At 33.9% G+C, this 21882-nt stretch overlaps 1 protein-coding gene across 2 annotated transcripts; it reads right to left on the bottom strand.

Annotated features, from left to right (window-relative positions):
* Positions 1 to 3599: 3599 nt before the first annotated feature.
* Positions 3600 to 18676, bottom strand: LOC111429483 (uncharacterized). Of its 2 annotated transcripts, XM_023065444.2 has the most exons (5): positions 18386 to 18676; positions 8159 to 9699; positions 7426 to 8066; positions 5062 to 5181; positions 3600 to 3901 (listed from the first exon to the last, which is right to left on the bottom strand). In XM_023065444.2, the coding sequence occupies exons 2-5, from the start codon at positions 9654 to 9656 to the stop codon at positions 3845 to 3847; spliced, it is 2316 nt and encodes a 771-aa protein (XP_022921212.2). In that variant the 5' UTR covers positions 9657 to 9699; positions 18386 to 18676; the 3' UTR covers positions 3600 to 3844. The 2 variants fall into 2 exon arrangements, 1 of the variants encoding a protein (XP_022921212.2); XR_011642024.1 differs by lacking the exons at positions 5062 to 5181; positions 7426 to 8066; positions 8159 to 9699; positions 18386 to 18676 and adding exons at positions 3961 to 4202; positions 4497 to 4815.
* Between the last annotated feature and the right edge of the window lie 3206 nt (positions 18677 to 21882).

The raw sequence follows: 21882 nt of genomic DNA, 5'->3' as shown, positions 1-21882 counted from the left end.
TGCCATCAACACCAATGATATAGTTGACCATAAAGTAACTCAACCGATGGACAACTTAAATCTTCTTTTATGGTCTTTACTAATTCGTCTTTCCAATGAGTTGTATTCCCCCTAGCAATTACAGCAGTTCCTAAAGTTCTATGAAATCTTTCGACAATATCATTGCTTTGAGGATGCTATGTTGAAGTATGGATTTCAAATGAGCCAAGAAATTTATTAAATTCTTTAAATAATTAAGATTCAAATTGATTATGTTGAGTGAGGAATTCCAAAACGTAAGAACAGTTGTTTCAGCAATAGTTGATGTAGGTATTGATAAAAGAGGAACAGCTTCTGTAAATCTAGTAAGTCTTTCAATTACTGTTATAATGTAAGTACAACCACCAGAAAGAAGAGGGTAACCTACAATGTCAACGTGGATATGTTCAAAACGGTCTTTAGGAATATCAATCTTCATAATTGAAGGTTTTGTATGTCTTTGGACTTTCGAAATTTAACATTTAATTTAATTTATATGAACCCATGAATATCTTGTACTGATTAATTTTTTAGAAGCTCTTATACTTAGAAGGGAAATACTATGTAAATCAGTGAAAATTGTTGTGTGAATCAGTAAATTGTTTGTAGTTTTAGACGAAATTTAGAATTAGGATTACAATTTCGAGCTTTAAGCAGGTTGAGTTGTTCATCTGTAGTTTGGCCTTGTTCCAAAATGCAATTATTTGCAATTATGAGAAAAATGCAATTGATTGTGAAATGTTGTTGATTCCTTGTTCTAACGTCGCTCTAATTGCATAGTTGGAAGCATTGGTGGTAAGAATTAATTTAGCAGACGTGTTAGGGTGAGCTAAAATTGATTCTTCTGGAAAGGGGAATATTTGTGGCGTTATTTTATCAAGTTTTTTTAGATGATATGTTATATTTTTCCTGTTACTATGAAAACTATAAATAAAAAATAATCAAGTGAAAACATATAACATATTAGACCGCGTTATGCATCACTTGACTAAGCGATAAATGAATAATGTTGAGAAAAACGAGATTTTCGTTGTCATCTCTCTAAAAATATAAGACTTCTCAGAATAGACAGGTTCAAACTATTGGAAATTGTTTGGTACCTGTCTATTTTTATCACAGAACACTGATGACAGCTAGCACAAGCACAGAAGCCGCTTGGTACGTTTTACGATTATACAGGCTGTTTCTGTAAGTCGTGGCATATATTTAACCACAAATACTAGAGTCAAAATGATGCTTCATGTAAAAATTTTTGAAGGAAATAATCTAGAGTTTGATTTTGTACTTTTAAACTGGTTTTTATTTTATATAGAATTTAAGTCTAACTAGTTTCGGCCCTTGTCCATCTTCATAGACTCTACAAATAGATTAACAACTCTCATCTTATCCATTTTACAAACAAGTTTCTTAATGTTATTTTTCCTTTTGTTAGAAAAGATCACATATTAAAGTCGAAATCAGATTGTTAGTTACTAAATTACTTACAAAATTAAAGTTTAAAAAGTTGTAAAATGAAATTAAGGACGAAGTGTTACAAGTTTACAGGTTAAAATTAAAGAGCGCTCTTTTTTAACAAAAGAAATATTAAGAAACTTGGCAAAAATTCAAGAATCATCATGTTACTTAACAATCGACGATTTTTTTAATCAACGTGAAATGACTAAAAAAACAAGTTAAAAATAAAAAGAAAGTGCGGAACGTGACTAACACTAAATTAACTTCAGTTATAAAAATTCTATTATATGATAACTAACTTCAGGTTTAAAAGGACAACCTCAATTTTGACATATTTATAATCTTCATTAAAAGTCCTTTAAAATGAGTACAAACACGATATATTTATCTCCAATATTAATGAAGTTATGGTCAACTTCCGGTTAAGAATGTTAACCTCAATTTTGCCATATTTGTAATCGTTGTGAAAAATCCTTTAAAACGAGTCCAAACATGATACGTTTAATTCCAATATTACTCGACGTATAAGAACTTCCGAATATTCTTAATTTTTATAAAATATCTTAATATTTGTCACAAAAACAAAAATATAATAAAAAAAATAGTAGTCTAAAATTAAGGTTGGTATTAATATTTAAAAATTGAATTGCTACCTTCATTGTTAGCAACTTTGGGTTTAATGTTTTTTATTCTAACTTTTTTGTTCTTTGAACTCACTTTAAAGGTTTTTTTAATGAAGATGACAGATATGTCAAAATTAAAAGTTGAAATTTCGAACTTTTTGGTTTTATGAGATAAATGAGTCAAGTTTGGACTCACTTTAAAGGTTATTTTATGAAGATTACGAATATAATAATAAAATTAAGGTTGCTATTGACTACTGAAAGTTTTTTTCACGACTAAACCCGAATGCTTCTAGTTCTCGTTCTAATTTTAGTTCAATAAGAATATACAACATAGTAATATCTGATGCTAACTAGTGTTACCACTGCCACTAGAACTAACACTAGACTAGAAACATTCGGATTTAGTCCCACGTCTCTCAAGACTGCTAAACCTAAATAATTCTAGTTCTAGGTCTTGCTGTTAGTTCTAGTGATAGTGCTAGTGTAAAACTTGCACTATACGCTAATCTTCAGACGCACGGCTACACCCGAATATTTCTAGTTCTAGGTCTAATGTTGGTTCCAGTTTTAGTACAATAAAAATATGCAACATAGTGATATCTTATGGTAACTAGCGCTACCTACCGCTGTCGTTTGTAGAATGAGAGATGTTAATCTATTTCTAGAGTCTCTGAAGAACATCTAGAAAACGACACCGATCCAAAATTGTAGGATCATCTATTTTTTCTATTGTAGAATTTCTTGGTGTATCTAAGTGTCGTATCTAAGCCGGTTCTTAGACCTACGATGCAAATCAGACTTGAAATCATATGACGTGCTTGTCGCTCAGCTTTATCCTTTAAAACAAATGGTATTTTAGGTCTTTCGGTATTCTCCATTTTTTCTAAGATAAGTTACACCTTTACCTACCAGCCAGCATGTAAATCTCTAAGGTCCATTACTACCATCTTTTAGTTAAATTTATCTTATAGATAAACCCATCTACTAGCCAATCAGAGCGCGTAAAATAGCCGTAACCGTGGTAACAATCCCTTAGATAGCTTAACTAAAAGATGGTAGTAACGAGCCTAATAACGATAAAATATCGCTTAGTCAAGTGATGTATAATGCGGTCCAATTGGTGTTCTTCATAATAACATGATGTAATTATCTATAAATAAATATCTATAGACTCTACCACCCAAGGAGGCACGAAGCAAGAGGCTGATGACAAAAAATATAATTGTTTATCAAGAGATAATCCAAATCCACACTTGTACCCAACCACGTTTCCGTTACAGGTAAAACGTGTTTACAATCTGCAGTAATTCTAGTCAATACATTATTATTATTAAAAGAATTTTAATGAGGTTGAAAAAAATTACCATCGGGTAATAAAATATGCTATTAAGTAGAAAATTTTTATTTAATTTTTTATAACAATGTAAAAACTAAAGAAATCTATACTTCTTTATATCATCTTAAACTAATGATATATATATAACATATTACTCCGTTAAATAGAGCGGTAGAATTTAAATTAATTTACTATGCACAATGGTAAACGTACTTATACAATGGTAATGATATTTTAATAATAATTAAATGATTCATTTAAGTGTTTAAACTTAAACATTTTTTCATTAAAACAAATAAAACTGTTCATATATTTCAAAAATAAAAATAGTCCATTAAACTACTTACATAAATAGAAATCACAAAATAGGAACTCTCAAAACAATATTATTTAACTGACAAAATTAATATTACACTCTATGATAATGATAAATATGTTCGTATCTGTGGGCAATCCAATCCTTTTTCTGAAAAAAATGCATCAATTAATTTATTGTTAATTTTTTTTATATGAGCCATTTATTACACAACTCGATTAACTCCACTTTTTGAAAATTTTACCCCTCGATCAATTTTCACTTCATGTTCGGGAACATCTGGACCGACTATTCGGACAAAGATGAATAGGCCGAGGTGGTTCAATCGCATGGTTTCCACGATTATCGGATTTGACTCCATTGGACTTTTTCTCTAGGGGCATATGAAGAGTCTGGTTTATGGCACAAGTTGTGGTCAATGCAAGACACCAGGTGTGATGGAGCGAGTTTACTAGAACATCATTCGTAAGTACAATGCGTGCAACGAAGTGCGTTTGTAAAATAAAGGATATAGTCAACATTGGCTACATATGAAAATGCAGCTAATGTTTGTGAATGTCACTGTTCACTTCTTATGGCTTTTTGCAGATATACAAATGATGAAGAACTCTAAAGAACAAGTTCGTTCTTTGATTGATTAGCTCAGAGACCGTGTTGCAAGTAATAAAATGGAATAATCTTCCTATTACACGTAAACAATGTTTAAAAGTTAACAGCTTTAAATTACAGTATCGCAACCTCTTACTTGGTGGCCGGGTCGAACATGTGTGAGCGTCTGTTGCTTGTGGCTCTATTGGTTGTAGCCTGATTACATCGTTATGTTACTATAGAACTGTTAACCTCACTTCGCACTTAACTTTTGATTTCAGTTATTATTATTAATATTATTTTTACTATTATTTTCTTTTTTTTTCTCAATTTTGTTGTTTTTCCGTTCAACGCACCAGCTTTATAATTATAATTATTCTAGTGTTACAGTACAATTTAATTTCAACATTTTTTGTTTTTTTTTTACTCTACTTTAGTTAAGTTGAAAAGCAGTCTTCGACTGAACTTCACCTATTCAAGGTACTTATAATTGTAAATCCTGTATTGTTGTCTGAATAAAGTCATTTATTATTATTATTATTAAAAAATATGACACAATAAAAAAAAACAATGTACATAATTTCATCGCGTTTCCCGACTTTTCGTTTTACGGAATTAATCGATTTGCGCAGTGAACGACTCATATAAAACTCTTAAAATATTATATAAAAGCTAATTAATACTGAATTACTGCATAAAAAATAAAATATCTTACAACTCACCTCACAATTAAATGAACAATACATCTTTTTTTTGCAGGAACATTTATAGAACGCCCTCATATTGCAAGTACTACACAACAATAATGGCGCAGTGTTCAAACTATTCTTCAGGTTGTCCATCTGTAAATGAGCACAGTTGCAAATTAATTGTAATCCTACAAGGGCAAGGAGGTTGCTACATACATACATTTCAAAATACACGAGGAAAAAATGGTAATAAAAACCAATAAAAAGAAATGAGACGATTAGGAATCTTTACAAGTCACGATTGGAAAATAATATAAGCAATTCCACGATAGAAGACACAGAGGGTAGTTGGAGAAAGGTTATGGATGTGCAATAGGTAGAACATCAACAAGAACGAAAAAAACACCTTCCGTTGATGATTTCACCTGTTAAATAATAAAACATCAAATGGAAATGATGAGAAAATTGAAAGATTTAAAATATAGATTGCTTGAACAGTTTTATGTATAGTTTCTAGGCAAACTTTGCGCAAATGCAGTTAACACACTCGTTCAGGCAATAATCTGAATGTACTAAATAAAACCTCCTGCTGAAGATTATGATAGTGAGTCTGAGCAATTAGATATCACGCATTTCGGTGATTTCCGACAGACTTTCTGTAAAAATTCTAAATGGTTCAGTTGAAGCAACTCTTGTTCCCAATCGAATTGTAGAAGAGGATAAAGAATTAGTTTCGAAGAGCGATGAAGATCAGCTAAAAATGGGAACAACAGAAACTTAACAGATACTTGGAAAAGAAGAGACTTGGGCTAAGAACAGTTTGGAAAAAGCAAACACGTTTGCAGAATATCTTGAACACCACAATTCCATCCTAATGAATTGCAGAATCGCCACCCAAGTGACAACCTTGATTAGATCCCACTAGTTGTTGCCTTTATTGCCACAAGGATGTTGTTGTGGAAATTAGAAACCAAGGAAAACGGCCGAAGTCACAATGATTCCAAAATGTAACAAGAACCTAAGCGAACTGGAATTATGTCGACCCAAAGTTGGTTGAGAAAATTTAGTTTTAGAAATAATCATACAACTTATTTCTTTCTGTTCATCTGGTCTTGTATCTGACTTACATTTATGATTTTCCAACAACCTGACATAACACAAAGTGATTCAGTGAACAACACCATAAGTGCACAATGTTTACTTCTCTAACATTATAAATCGAAACGTTTCATTTTATTTGTGGAGTGAAACCGAAGATGTAGAAATGAAGAATGAAACGATAATGGCTGTAGCTATCAAAATCAAATACGGCATGGCCAATGCTTTATTAACTTTAGCAATAAGCTATAATGTAACTATAGAACAAAAATTTTTGGTAGTTAGCCATATACAAGCGAAGGTAAATTCATTCACTCCGTGGAGAGAATAATAAACATTCCAGCTGATTATATAAGCATACGTCAACAAGCAAGAAAGAAACCATCCCATATCATGTAACTTATTTGACCTTGCTGCCTTGTCTAAAAACTTTGATGCAGTTCAATGTCATAAAAATATCCAAGACGGGCAAACGCAAGTGATACCCCATAGTTGGACGAAACCAGAAAAGGAATATCAATAGAGAGATGCTATTACAGTTTGCTGAAAGTAAAAATCTACGTGTAAAAACTATCTCATTCCCACACAAATTATCCACAAAGAAATGTGGGTGTCTTTCGATGGACGAACAATCAATCAAATTGATCATGTGATAGTGGATAGCAGATCATATTGTAGTATCATAGACGTAAGAAGCTACAGAGAAGCTGTTTCGAACTCTGACCACCACCTTATAAAAAACAAACTACGAGAAAGGATTACTGAAGATAAAAAGAAAGTAGCCGATAAAGCTAAGAAACACAATACACAAAAATTGAGTCAATATATGGAAGCCCATATATTAGAGTTAGGAAAAAATTACGCTGAAGCGGAAGCTGAAGAGAAGGAAATGAGAGTAGTAGATTCTTGCTGGACAACCGATGCTGCAGAAGATCGCTAAAGAGGTAGTTAGGACTCTAGAAGGGGTAAAGGGAAATGACTGGTACGACGAGGAATGCAAAGAGATTATTGACAAACAAAACAAGGCGCGACAAAGTAAACTTGTACAGTAAACTTTTCTTCTTACAGTAAAAAGGTAAGCCGAGCTTGGAAACAATAAAAAGCAGCATAGAGAGACTAAAATATAATAAGACACTAGGGGTAGATAGTATCCTAAGAGACGACTGAGAAGATGCCTACAGATTGGCAGACTGCCTTCATATGTCTAATACATGAAAAGGGGAATAAACTTAACTGCCATATAATTCTGTATGTAGTAGCATAGTACATCATTTTAAGTTAGTTTTATTTTATACTTACCGACCGAACACTCCGTTGCATCTGACCGGTTTTCTTACGTATTTGTGGAGCAGTACAATTCGAACGAAGGGGTTGACTCGAATTTAACGTAAATAAATCCTTTCTTACAGCAATACCACCAGACATTCCGAATGGATTTGTTTGGGTTATGTTTTGGTTTTGAGAGGAAGCTGCTAATTGTTGATTGTATACGTTTCTATGTGTATGAGATTGATAAACCACTTCATTGATACGTTGAGGTTGACATTCAGGAGAATGATACGATACTTGCTGATGTGTTTGCTGTTGAAGCGTTTGTTGTTGAGGAACAATTTGATTAAACGCTATATGTGGATTAAAAGTTCCATTCACAGTTTGCTGGTTGTTATTATTGGGTTGATTAATATATTCAAAATGTACTGTTTGAGGTTCTTGCAATCTAGGACAACTGGAGTATTTATCATTCAAACTTGGCAATTGAACAACTTGTGGATTTGATGTTAACACTTTGTTTAAATTAGAAACTGTATCTGGATTTATATTATTTGTTGTATTTGTATTAACCAGAATCGGCATATCCATTTGGTTGTTGGACTCTTCAATTTGGTTTTGTGATTGGATTATATTTGGCGAAGTAGGTGTAGTAGAAGAAACATCGACTTCTATAAAAAAAATATATGTATGAATTAATATACTTTAAATCATTCAACAAATTTATTTTAAAAAGATTTTTCAATTAATTTAACAAACTCACCATTTTTGAAATCAATTATTACACAATCATCATCAATCATTTCATCCTTAATAAAAATAGAATCCGAGTTATCCTTTAATAAGCGCATAATTTCTTTACCTAATCCATAAGCGACATCAACAAACGTAATTTTTAATGCAGATATAATGTCCAACTGTGAACAACCAATATTCGCCAAAATAATTTTTTTATGCACTTTCGTAATGATTTCTTTGATGTCAATATTTGAATATGGAATAAGCTTGCAACTATTTCTAAATGTTTTCTTCACCCCTTCCAGGTAGCTTATTAATGTCTGATCTTCACCATTAAATGTAGAAATTAATTTTATGTTTTTAGTTGTTAAACAAAACAGTGTAATATATTCTACGAATTTTGTTGTAAGCTCTTTAATGTTCGGTGTTGTTTTAATTATTTTTGGCTCGCTTTGGACATTAATAGGTTCTAAAATGGTTGCTCTTTGGTAGCATTCTTTTGGATGTATTAATAATTTTGCTTTATGTTTCCCTGGAGTTTTTATAGAAAACGGTTTAATGTGATCAATCATTACTCTTTCGGTTGTTTCCATCACGAAATGTATTTTACTGTTTTTATTAGTGGAAAACGAAGGTTCTGTTTTACACCTTCCTTTTCCTATCCGGTTCATATCAAACAAACTCAATTTTTTCCGAGTTTCTTCTTTTCTAACTTTTGAAGCACACATTTTTGAATGATAATTCTGATAGTCTTCCGTCTTTCGTCGCTTATTCCCAATGATATGTGGATTGGAAATAACTTTATTTCTGTAATTACTTCTTGGATCATTTGGAGACAATGTTGCGTAAATTTTTGTTGGATTATCTGGTAAATCAATTAAATGTGGTTTTTTGTATATGGTGAAGTTATTGTTTGATTTTCCATGACGTCTTTTTGCGTTGCTTCTTCGTTTTGACTGTTGTATAGTTGACTTTTTATTATATCTTGAATTTAATTTGATATTCCGATATTTACTTTTAGAATTTTGAATGTTGGTGGGAACTAAATCCGACAGAAATTTCGATGGTTTTTTCTTCAGTTTTTCATGTCGGGGTAATTTTAAACAAGATTTACTCCTAAACATTTGTTTAGATATTTCAAAATGAGGTCTTGTTAATTGGACTTTGTCATTTGTCGTACTATCCGGTTGAGCCGCCTTTTCAGTGTTCTTATTTGAAATATGCAAATTTTCAGTACTTGAAGCATAGAGTGATGTATGTTTCATCGTTACCATATTTTCAGTGGAATCCACTACATCTTCTTCATTACGTTTAACACAATTTAATTTACGAAATTGTTGCTTGCTTTGCTGTAGCATTTGATTCTCCTTATCAAAGGAGTTACTACTACAAGAGTCCATTTTAGCCGAATCTGTATCATATTTATTTTGTTTACTACATAGAGAGATGGATTCCACGCTCGATTGTACAATGTTATCCTCGGAATCACTTACAACCACAAAATCATATGTTGTTTCTTCCATATCAGTGAATGTTTCTTTATCACTTATCACTTCAGTTTCGTTACTAGAAAAAGAAATTAAATAATTATTAATAATCAATTATTGAATTTATGAGATGAGTTGATGTTTATCGAGTAATAACATTTTAATGAATTGGATAACGTAATTAGATATAAAAAACAACCTCTAAGCATGTTTAGATATGACAAGAGTATTGACACGATTCACGGAATAAATTATTCTAGGAATCAGAATTGAAATATTGTCGTTAAGAAAATCCAACGTCATTGCATCTACGTTTCTCAAATTTACGTCGTCACTTCCGGTCCACCTGAAGTAGATCACAAAATCGTTATTTTAAATGGAATGCTATGGTTTTTATTACACCTTTTAATTTACTTAGACATTTACTTGACTTTTCAGGAAACACAAAAAACTTTTATCACGTCCCGTTGGATGCAAATTTAAAAATCTTATTCAACAGTGCAGCTAAGTAAAAAGTGACAATTTCTCCCGTTTTGGATTGGCAGCGTTGATATGCAGGTGAAAGAAGCTTGGGATGAATCTAATTTATATTTTAAATTTAAATATGGGCCCAATATATTGTAATGTCCCTTTTCTTATTATTAGGTGTAGTTTATGGGTTAATTGATAAAATCCATTTTAACTATTATATTACTTATATTTAACAGGCATAAGGAAGAACACTGACACGGTCATCGGATTGGCACGAATCTTTATTATAGCTCAATTGCTGACCACTCTTAACTCACAGTCAGTTCGTTCACTCATTAATTACTTAATTATTAACACCATTATTACTTATTTCTAATACCATTCCAATATAAAAAGTAGAAAGCAGAAATGATTTTTAAACTCGGAAAACCACCAAATGAAGTTTCAGGTTGAAGCTGTTATTTTAAATCAGTTTGACTTCAGACCCAGATATAATCACAGAGACAGAATCACAGATATATTTGAAATTTTTTTTATTATCATTGTTTCTTTCCATTATGTAAATTAAATAAAACTCGATTTTTGCACTTTTTGGTGGATAGATTCGGTGATTCGATTTCTATTTTGACCTCTACCTTTTTGAGGTTATCAACCTTAAAATAATATAATCTAAATATTTGAGAGCTAATAGAACAAGTTCTGGAAATCTATGTAGTGAAATCTGGCAACAAACGAAGAAAGCATCTCAAATCTCGAGCTGCTTAAGGGACATCGTTTGGAGGAACAAATATCTAATAAAATCTATAATAACATATGCAGTTGAAACAATACAGACACCTTCAAGAGACAGCAATGATGAGTACAGTCGAGATGAAATGGTAAGAAGCATTCATGGAAAAACACCGTATGACTTGACCGTATGAATCAAAAGTGAAAACATACGACAACAACGCAACATACAAGACGTAGGAAAATAGATAAGAAACCGAAAAAAATGCTGGAACGCGTAAATAGAATGGACAACGGTAGTGCCAAAACGTGGCAAATTTAATCCTGTTGCAAAAAAATCAGGGCAGGAAACGGTGGAATGAATGTTTTCATCTACATCTGAAGAACCATACGTAGAATAAAAGAAGAAGGATTACTTCTAAATTATTCTTATTGGCACAACCTCACGTCTGGGCCTCCGAATTTGTTTATACAAATGTGCTTTGTTATACATTGACTGGATGGAATCTATTTCTTTAAATTTCATATAACGTTATATAATTCTGCTTTTTTTACATGTGCTTCCAGCTCAGTTTAGCTACTAGTGTTATACCTAAATATTTGGTTGTATCGGCATTTAGTACTCGGATATAGCATATGCTGCATTTTGTTAACTGATGTTTCTTGATTTATTGCAGTTATATTAGATTGCTACGTGATAATTTGCCCATAACCATTATAGAAGGTAGATAGACTGGAATATAGTAGGCAGAGAAATAGTTCTTGTAAGTATTTTAAAAGTATGTTCGGCGGTGTTGATGCTTTTCTTTTACATACTTCACCAACATTTGATCTAAATTATCTAAATAATCTTTCTTGTTTCTAACAAGGATTTCTTTTCATCTGCTTCTTCTTTCATTTAGTCAATAAATTGACCACTTCTCGTTTTCTATCAATTTCTTCTTGTGGTGGTAATTCCACAACATCTCCGTAGTCACTGTCCGGTTGTAATTCAATTGGTCTAAACTTATGCGCTTTTTACATTGCTCCGTCTTGCGTCGTTTAACCAACATGCTGTATTTCTGTTTACAACTATTTTCAGTATAGCGTCCTAATTTTGTTGAACAGAATTGGAAAACAGTCCTTGATATCTCCGTCTAAACCGCATTCCTTTAAGTTTGCAAATACAGGGTGATTTTCAACCTATACGCATAAACTTGGGGATTTATTCCTCAAACAAATAAAGGGTAATAGGTGAAAAAAATTATTAGTTCCATAGATATCCGATATATGCGGCGACATCTAGATAAAGTGCTTCCCGGAAAATGGACAAGTCGAGATAGTCTATTGGCCTGGCCATTGAGATAGTCACTTAAAAAGCGTAGTGTACGTCACCGAAGTTAATACTGAGCAAGGATTGGGAAATCAGATACAAACTGCTGCCGAGATAATCCACCAACAGTGGTTTAGGCCACTGTTGGTGGATTGTCTCGCTATCATATCAGCTCCAAAGCGTACAGTCTTTGCTTCTAGAAATAATCTTACACAGCAACATCAAACTATCTCATCCGTTTGATATCCGGACTGATACCATCTTCTGCAAAAAAATATTTACATACGTTTAAGTGTGTCTGTGGTAAGGCCGCCTCTGAACGATCTCGACCTTTGGTAATAAGACCAGCTGCCACCAGAAACAGTGTTTCGCGCTTCTTAACTCTTAGTCTGAAGGACCCCTAATTGATCTTAGCAAATCAATCAAAACTAAATGACAAGCGCGCGATCACTATTTCAGAACCGTGGGTTCTTGCACTAAGGCTCTGTCAGGAAAAGGGGAAAATCAAAAGACAAGTGTTCTAACCACACTTAAACTATATTAACAAAATAACAAGAAAGAATTGACAATGAACAAAAATGAACTTTAAAATCTACCTGCGTTTATTTACGACCCGACGTTACTTAAAAAGAGATATTTCTGAATCTAACCCCGACAGCTAATTCTCGTTGGTAGATAGGTGATAATGGAAACTGGCAAACAGACTTACTCAGGGGAAGGTTTCAACACCACTCTCGCACCAAATCCTCAGTGGAAACACAATTACCGACACGAAACGGATGCCCGAAGTGCAAAGAATGTTTACAAATGAAACTAAGTCACAGTTCTCGATATGCGACGACACTTAGAATTGGCGTTAAAGCGAATTCTAAGTTGCTGTCTAACGGAGCGCTGACGACGTTTCGACTCAAAAATCTCTTAGGTTCGTTGTGATTCTAATTGATTGTGATTGAATTCTGATTCTGATCATGAAAAAGGTCTTACAAGCTCTTAAGTAACCTCGGGTATTGGAGGGGTGCAAAAACCTTCTTGAGGCGTTCCTATCACTTGGATGTCCTCGACACCTGAGCCAATCCAAAATACGGGGCGGATATTTTACAATAATTTTCTGAGCCAATGAGGGAATTTGGGGAAGGGAACAATTTTTGACCGCGGGGTCAGAAGATAACATCCGCCACTGATTTATCCCAAAAGTCATCACATAAATCCAAAACTGTGGGACCCATCAACTTTACGTATTTCTAACGAATTTTTCGTTATCTACGTTTCCCCTTAAATTTGCAGGTACGTTAATCTTTCCCAAAATTTATTTCGACGTCTGGTCACCATTCCGGACGTCAGTCGTAAACGCGAGACGTGATTTTTGGTTTTTAGAAGAAAAAGGTTGCACGCCAGGAATATATAATTCGTATGGTTTATTCTCAAAATCATTAAATAATTCCCCTTCTGATTGCAAGAGTTGCCTACACAAATAATGCATGGCAAAATTTAGTAACGAGATGAGGAATGATATGTACGGATTACACAATGTTGAGGAAAATTTTTGGGAACATCAAAAAGAATCAGAACTGCGACGAAAAAATGTCAAGCAGCCTTCCTCTATTTCATTGATCTAACCAAAACGTTCGACAAAGTAAGGATAAAAGATTTAGAACAGGGCAAACATTACAAAATATGTAATATCAACTATGGTTACACTATAAATGATTACAAATTGAGTGCCATGCAGATGATGACGTCCTCTTGGCTGATACTGAGGGTGGCGTACAGTGGTTAACACAGGCATTTAACTTGATTCATTAAACTTCAAGCTAGATAGTCCATGGGTCTTCCCGGCTATCGATTGGCTGCTTCCTTTTATCGCACCACAAGAGAACATGGTGGATCATTGATCCTTGCGAGATCTGATTTCGGCATTGACGAATTCGATTTAAAGAAATTTGAACTTGAGATGGTCTTTGAATGCTGAACGGTTAGTTTTGCGTGTGAGTCTAAGAGGTGCGCTTGAGTATGCATTTATCACCCACCCAAAGGTTCAATTGACGTGTTTTTGCGTTGCGTTGTCTGCACTGCTTGATTTTTTGTGTTTAAAATATAACTTTGTTATTTTGTGTGGAGACTTTAACGTTGATGTTAATATTGACTCTATTGATTCTGGAATTGTCGCGGATATATTCTGTTCTTTAGGGGTTACATGGTGATACCTCTAAACCGACCCGAATTGCATGCAACCAGGGTGGTATTGGCATAAAATCCACACTGGACTACATCATAACAAATATACCTCTACAGTTTTGTTCTTTTGGTTTTTTCAATGCCAATATTGCTGACCATTTCGAAGATAAGTCAGATACCAAATGAAGAGGTACCACATGTTGTGACCGGAAGACTGTGTTCCGATGAACGCTTGGCTTTACTTAGATGTAAAATTAATGTGATAGACTGGAACTCAGTATTGTCATCCAGTGACGCCGTCTTCCTGCTGGTTGTGGCCTCTCAAAATGGGTCACCCAGGAAATCAAAGATGCAAGTAACCACTTGAAAAATACTCATTGGCAATGGTTTCCCTGAACTTAAAGCACGTTACACGAAATTGAAATCTAAGTACACGTCCCTGATAGACAATACAAAAAGGAATCATTTGTCAAATAAAATAGTGAATTCTGAGAATCGTACAAAACCGCTTTGGCAGTGTGTAAAGAAGGAAATCGGTAAAGATACACGGAAGAGTACTGCTTCAAAGTTAGTAATAGACGGTAAATTGATCGCGGATCCAGCCGAATGCTACTTCCATTACAGTAACATTTTTGTAAACATGGTTCCCGAATCTCTGAGCATAGGCTTTGGTTCGACGTCACCGGACTCATGTACGGCGGATGCATTCCTTAATACGAGTATGTATTTTGATAATGTTACTGTGTCAGAAATGATGGGAGTAATCAAAAATCTGTAAAACACCTACAGTGTTGATCCTGATAGCGTCCATATCGGATATGTCAAGTTTCTACGGGATGTCTTAGCCCCACCTCTAATAATGATTTTAAATCGATCAATTTCCACGGGTACCTTTCCGAATAAACTCAAGACTTACAACACGATTCCCGTGTATAAAAGGGAAAGCCCGTCGGATATCTCAAACTACCGTCCTATTTCTTTAAATAGTGTTTTTTCCAAAATCATTGAGGGTGTGGTCAAAGAACCACACCCTCAATTTGGCGAACTTCCTCAACAAGTTCAATATTGTGTCAGATACTCAGCATGGATTTCGTGACGGGTTTTCCACCGAAACGGCCACGATCGATTATTTCAGGTATGTTTATGAATACCTAGATAGGGGTGACTTCGTCTTTGGCTTGTTTTTTGATTTGACTCGTGCCTTTCTTGGACACAAACTGTTTAGATTAGGGATACGTGGTCCGATACTGGACTGGGTCATTTCATTTATGACTGGTAACTGGTCGCAGTATGCGGCATCGGAATATGCTCCAACTGAACTGTGAGTCCCCCAGGGCTCCATTCTTCGACCCTTAATGTTTCACATCGACAGGGAAGTTCACTTGACAATGCATGCAGACGACACATCCATTGCCATTGCTGCTCCAGACACTGAAAAAATATCGTGCAAGATCAGGGCAGTGATTGAACAATTCGAAAGTTGGCATAGGAAAAATAGGATAATTCTCAATTCGAGGAAGACTGTCGGCATACATTTTCATAAACACCGTGTTTTCCCCGATCCTACGTGTTTGGCCGTTCCTTTATCGGAATCGGTGAAATTCCTGGGATTAACCGTTGACTATAACTTGTCCTTTAGATCACATATAGACCAGGTATGCTCCAAATTGAATTCCGGTTATTATGCAATGAAGGCTAAAATCGTGTTTGGCTGAAGGATCGATACAAGCCTATTATGCACAAGAGTTGCTGACCTTTCCGTGTATTAATATATATGGAAAGCCGTAATTTTTGTTAAGAAAATATTCAACACTTTAATAACCATAACAATTGTTAGAATTGTTAAAACACGCGAAATAGTAACAGTTTGCCAATGCCCGAGCACAGAACGTCTTTGTACGAAAGAAGTCCACAATATAATTTGTTAAATCATATAATCAGCTTCCGAAGAGTCTAAAACAAATAAATGAACTAAACAGTTTTAAAAGTAAAGTTAAAATATTTCTGATAAAGGGCGGATACTACAGCCAGCGGGAGTATCTCTCTGACGCCTTAGTAATCTAATTTCATTAAAATGTTAATTGTGAATTTATTGTACTCTGTAATTTTCTTATGTTATTATTATTTTATTTTGTGTTTTGACAATGAATATCCACCGTTGTGCCAGAGGTGTTTAATAAATTATTATTATTATTTAACATTGCAGCTGAGGAAGTGAATACTGGGCAAGGATTGCAAAATCAGATACAAACTGCAATTATGTATAGAAAATATTGGAAACAACTTGCAACACTTCCTTTGATGTCATTTTAAAATCTTATATGTATTCTTGATTTGAAAGTAAATTTCATGGATATCTACACTGAGGGAAATTATTCTTGACATTGAAGAAAAATTTATTCTTGAATGTATTTCTTAGAAACAAGTATAAGATACTCTTAAAACAAAATTTTGTTTTGTTTTAAGAATAGAAATATTAACGGATGAAGTATCTCATATTCTTAGCATCGAAGAATATCAATTCTTTGTATCAAAAAATTTATTCTTGCGTCAATAATTTATAATACTCAAATGAAGTATTATACCAGGTTGTTATTACATGAATATGTTTTTCTAAAAAGAAAGGTACTTATGTTATTCTTGACATAAGAAATCTATTCTCAATTCGAAAATGGGATTGTTGACGCAACACTAAGATACTCTTTTTTAAGATGATTGATTTACTTTCACTAAGAATTCGTTTTCTTGAGAATCAAGAATATTTGCATACTTGCTTGGAGAATATGTGGTTTTTGTTCACTCAACAAAATGATCTTCTTGTGGATATATGTATAAGAATATGATAAGCTTGTGCCAAGAGTAATAATCTTCGTTCAAGAATATATTTCTCTCAGTGTAGAAAACTAAAAAACTTTTGCTACAATTTTTTTCACCTATTACTCATGATTTGTCATGAAGAATAAATTCTCAAATTTATGTCTACGCCGCTTACTTTATTGCGAAAGAAAAAATAAAAGTTTTTGTTCATACGGAACATTTTGAGCACTTCTATCTTCAGCTGATTTTCTTATAACCACACGAAATTTTAACTCACTGCTGGAGTTGTCTTGGAAGTTGTAGTGGAACGAATTCTCCACTAATATCGGATTCAAAAGTTTTTGCCCCTCACTTTGAACGTGATTAACAAAAAAAACTACTCCGTAGAAAAAATCGAGACCGGCTTCGTTGGACGCGAAATTTAATTCTTTATAATGTGTGGTAATTATAGTTTATAATTATAGTTTCGCGCGGATTGATTTAACTCTCATTATAAAATCGCATTGAGTACTTCATGTACAATGAGGGTTAGGGTTTTATTCAATTTCATCAGACAGAATGATGTTAGTGTCAATCTCATACAATAACGCGTTATCGAGATATTATTTCGTATAATGTAGTTTTTTTTTAATGGAAATCTAAAAATACTGGCTTGTTTAGTACTCTTTAGGCAATGTGTGGTCGAAATTTAGAATTTTTTCGATGAACCGTTCCTGAACAAAAAAATTCGAGCTTCTTCGCCGATCGTCCGAAATCTTGTACATTTTTTCATTACACCTGTAACAATTACTATACGAGTGGGAGAAAAAATCGAAATCACCACACATTATAAAGAATTAAATTTCGCCTCCAATGAAGCTAGTCTTGATTTTTCTACGGAGTAGTTTTTTTGTTATTCGCGTTCAACAAAGTGAGGGGCAAAAGCTTTTGAATCCAATAATAGTGCTCGCACTTGTTTAAAAAGTTCAACCAAACTTTCTAAACTTTTTGTATTGATCATGTTCCGTAGGGTTTATGAAATTTAATTTTTTTTTGTGGTACTACTGTCGTCGTCGTCAATTAATTTTACATATTTTAGGCCATGTCCGATTTCATTGCAGTTGATGAGCCTGACCAATTTTTATAGCATTTATCTCATTCTCATATTTGACATAAGAATAGTTTAAAAGCTCATGTTTTATGTGATAACTAATATTTTTAAATTGTGGTCAAATTGGATAACGAAGTAACATTTAAAGTGAAATTAAGAATTCGTACTTACTTGTGCCCTGCTTTATTTTTCAAAAACTGTTGCTTTTTCGACACCACCCTTGAATGTGCTTTTCTTGGCCATAATTATATTCACGTAAAGACTAAATTAATTATAATTAACAATAAATTACACTAAACTTTACTTTATCGACGTGCACGATGTTCACTCATGAGAGCTCGAGAAACGAATGTTTCAAAAACGTTATGACTTTTAGAAAAACAAAGGTGGTGAAATAAACACTTTTTAGTTAGGTAGTGTAAAAAGGGGCTGGTGTCAGTACCTGCATCTCTTTAGTACCACTTGACAGAAATAAGTATGCGGAGAAAATTTTAAAGATAAAGGTTGCGCAGTAGACACGTAGGCGGAGCTTTTAGAACGAACTTCATTCTATCGTAACCTCTGAAACAAACCGATCCCAATTAAACAGGTCCGTAATCGTATCGTATTAAAATAATATGATTTTTAAATAACATTTTGTATACATGTAAGTAAAACCGAAATTTTATAGAAAAACTTAAAACTAATATAAGTTTTACTACCTTTTTTAATAATAAAAGAAACCTTTTTTCTTCCTCTGCAAATCATAACATGTTTACCTTTACCTACATTTGCTAACTATTTACAAATGAGCACGTTATAAATGTATACCACAGTTCTATAAAACTAGTGATATTTTTGTCATAATAGAGTTCGTTTGGAAAGTAAAATCAAAAAAATTAAGTGGCCAAACTCGATACGTTATAGCAAATGTTATACATTTTATGCGTCGAGAGGCTCAAAACAATGAACCAAGCTTAAGAGCGCGTCGCTCAAAAGTGCAAACTGGAAGTATCCATGTGGTGACCATAAAACCGTCGAGGGACGCAGGCAAGAAACTCCTAGAAAAAGAAAACAGGCACATTTCTGGAACGAGATAAGAAAGCGACGTCGAATATCGCCGAAACGTCACGAAGCGCCGTACACCATGTGGCGGACATTTGGGCGACGAGATCAATCCGTGGAAAGCTTTTACAATTCGAGAAAGCCTGGAATGTTTGTAAGAGACTTTCTCGGGTTATTGAAGGACAAAGAACGGAGCCATAAAAACGTTGACCCTTCGAGGTTCAACGGAAACTTTTTTCCCATCGAAATGCGAATAACGGGAGCAATAAAGTTTTATAACTTTACTAAAACAAAAAAAACTTTCTCCGACCATCAGGACAGCAGATCCTTTGGTTCAGATAAAGGATTTCCAGAAAACCTACCCCGGGAAGTTACGGGACTCAACATCGCAAACAACACGTTCGCATTGTTCCACTGGGGCAACAAAAAACAAGGATCGGCCAGGACAAGTCAGTTAGTAGCTGGATTTTAACACCGCAACGGGCAGTTATATAAGAGAAATATCGATGTTCCGGAGGTGTATTTAAGCGGACAGCCGATTCAGCAAATTGATAACAATTGTTAAAATGGTTGAAATCGCAAGAATTATGGAATAAAAGATACAAGATAGATATAATTGTAAGATAGTGCAACCAACCCATAATAGGGACGGATATGCACGGCTGGCAGCAAAGAAAAGATAAAACGGAGCCGGGATCCAGAGTTGACTATCTCATCTCATCCTAGTACATTGTATATTAATTGTAAAAACTAAAATCGTCATAATTTGGGGGAAAAAGTGCATGTACGTATACAAGAAATTTATTATGAGACTTATATTACAACCTATTAGTAACATTAGTAATCTAATATAATATTAGTAATTTTCAGATTTTTTATTTCCTAAGAAATTCTGTATCACGCTGTTGATTGCATTCAAAATACTCCTGGCCTCGTTTTGTCTAAAGCTCTGACCAAATTCTTCATCAGGCCTAATTTTATTTGTAATGGCGGTAAAAATATTTTATTTATAATATAATTATGGTTTTCGTTCTTTTCTCCAGGAGTATATTGTATATCTGATTGGGCATTGCTTAAGAGTATAGTGCAAATTTCTATCTCGACTCTTTTTCTTATGAATTTTTAAGACTGGACTCTGAAAACTCGCTAGATGATGGATGGCGAAGGAAAATGTAGTAGTTGAGCAGACGAAATCTCTAATAAGAAGAAATCTTGGTTGTCTTTTGGTTTTGAATTTCTACACTAAAATGGTGTGAACAGGAGGAGTTGGACCCGTTGTCGTCTTGAGTTATTATAGTTTGTTAGAATTTCGGAATTATTTATTTTGCGTACGGTTATATAACACACAATACGAATAAAATAACAGTCATCAGAAAGTACAACAAAATCTAAAATTTTATATCAAATTTGGTTAGCCATTCAAGAGTTTGTGAGTTCAGCATCAAGGTAGTACCCACAATATGTTGGATAGATTGTTTTGAAGCTGTATAGTCATACTGTAGCACTCCCCATTTGTACATACTCCCTTGTGTTGCACGTGATGCAAAACTTTAATAGATTGTTTAATAGATGTTAACACAGGGTCTTGTGGAGAGTAACCTTTGCTGATCTCGAAAGGATACCTGGAATATTCTTATCAATGCTACGTTGTGCACGTAATGTTTGCATAGGTTTGTATTAATCTGTAATACTTTGTTGTGATGTTTATATTGAAGTGCATTGAATTACAATAAGTTTTTTATTTCTGGGGAATAACTCTCCACACACGACTCATCGAAATTCGTCTCGAGTTAGCTTCCCCTCAGCAAATAACATGCTTACGGCATGGCTCTACTTCCGATTTGTCTTACCCAATCTCCAGCCCAATTGCAAGACTCAGGATTAAAGAAAGAATTAGACTAAAACTACTACTATCACTAGAACTAACACTAGGCCTAATTAATGTTAATTAATTATTTTTTTTAGAACTGTGAACTTTCGGATTAAGACGTGCGTTGCAATCTTCTCCAGAAACAAGTTCAAAATGACAAAATCAGTAAAAGTTTGACAAAATATACATGAAATAATAATTAATAATTTATTAACACTAATTTCTGACTAATTATCAATTAAGTTGTTCTTGTCAAATCCGTGTGGAGAAGGCTTCGTCGAGTTAACTAGCATTTTCCATGTGCGGCTAAGTCCCCAACCGCCCCTTCTATTCGTATTATTCCCACGTCGATGGATCTCTCTCTCTCTCTCTCTCTATTGCCTCTCTGGTCATCCTTTGAAGATAATTCCTCCAGCTCTGGCTAGCACCTTGGTCCTATCGAAAAATGACGCGGTGCTGCAGTTTCCAAAAATACATAAAAAATGGAAATTGATAGTGAGGAAGAGATAATGTGTACTCCACCGGAGATGACATAAGCTGCAAATATCACTTCCCGAAATCTTTACGGATCCGTGTACAACACCTTTATGGACTGGAGGGCGACCAAGAAAGTTAATTCATTTTTAGAGTCAGTGTTACTGGTATATTTTACGGAATTATGCTTATGAGTACGCTAAATATAAATCAAGGAGTCAATATAGAAAATTATGTAAAACTGCGTTCACTTTGAAGAAAGCTAATACATTTTCTTATT

Source organism: Onthophagus taurus, chromosome 11, assembly GCF_036711975.1.
Source record: "Onthophagus taurus isolate NC chromosome 11, IU_Otau_3.0, whole genome shotgun sequence".
Taxonomy (NCBI): domain Eukaryota; kingdom Metazoa; phylum Arthropoda; class Insecta; order Coleoptera; family Scarabaeidae; genus Onthophagus; species Onthophagus taurus.
Note: the sequence above shows the minus strand (reverse complement) of the source record. Positions and strands in the feature narration are given on the sequence as shown.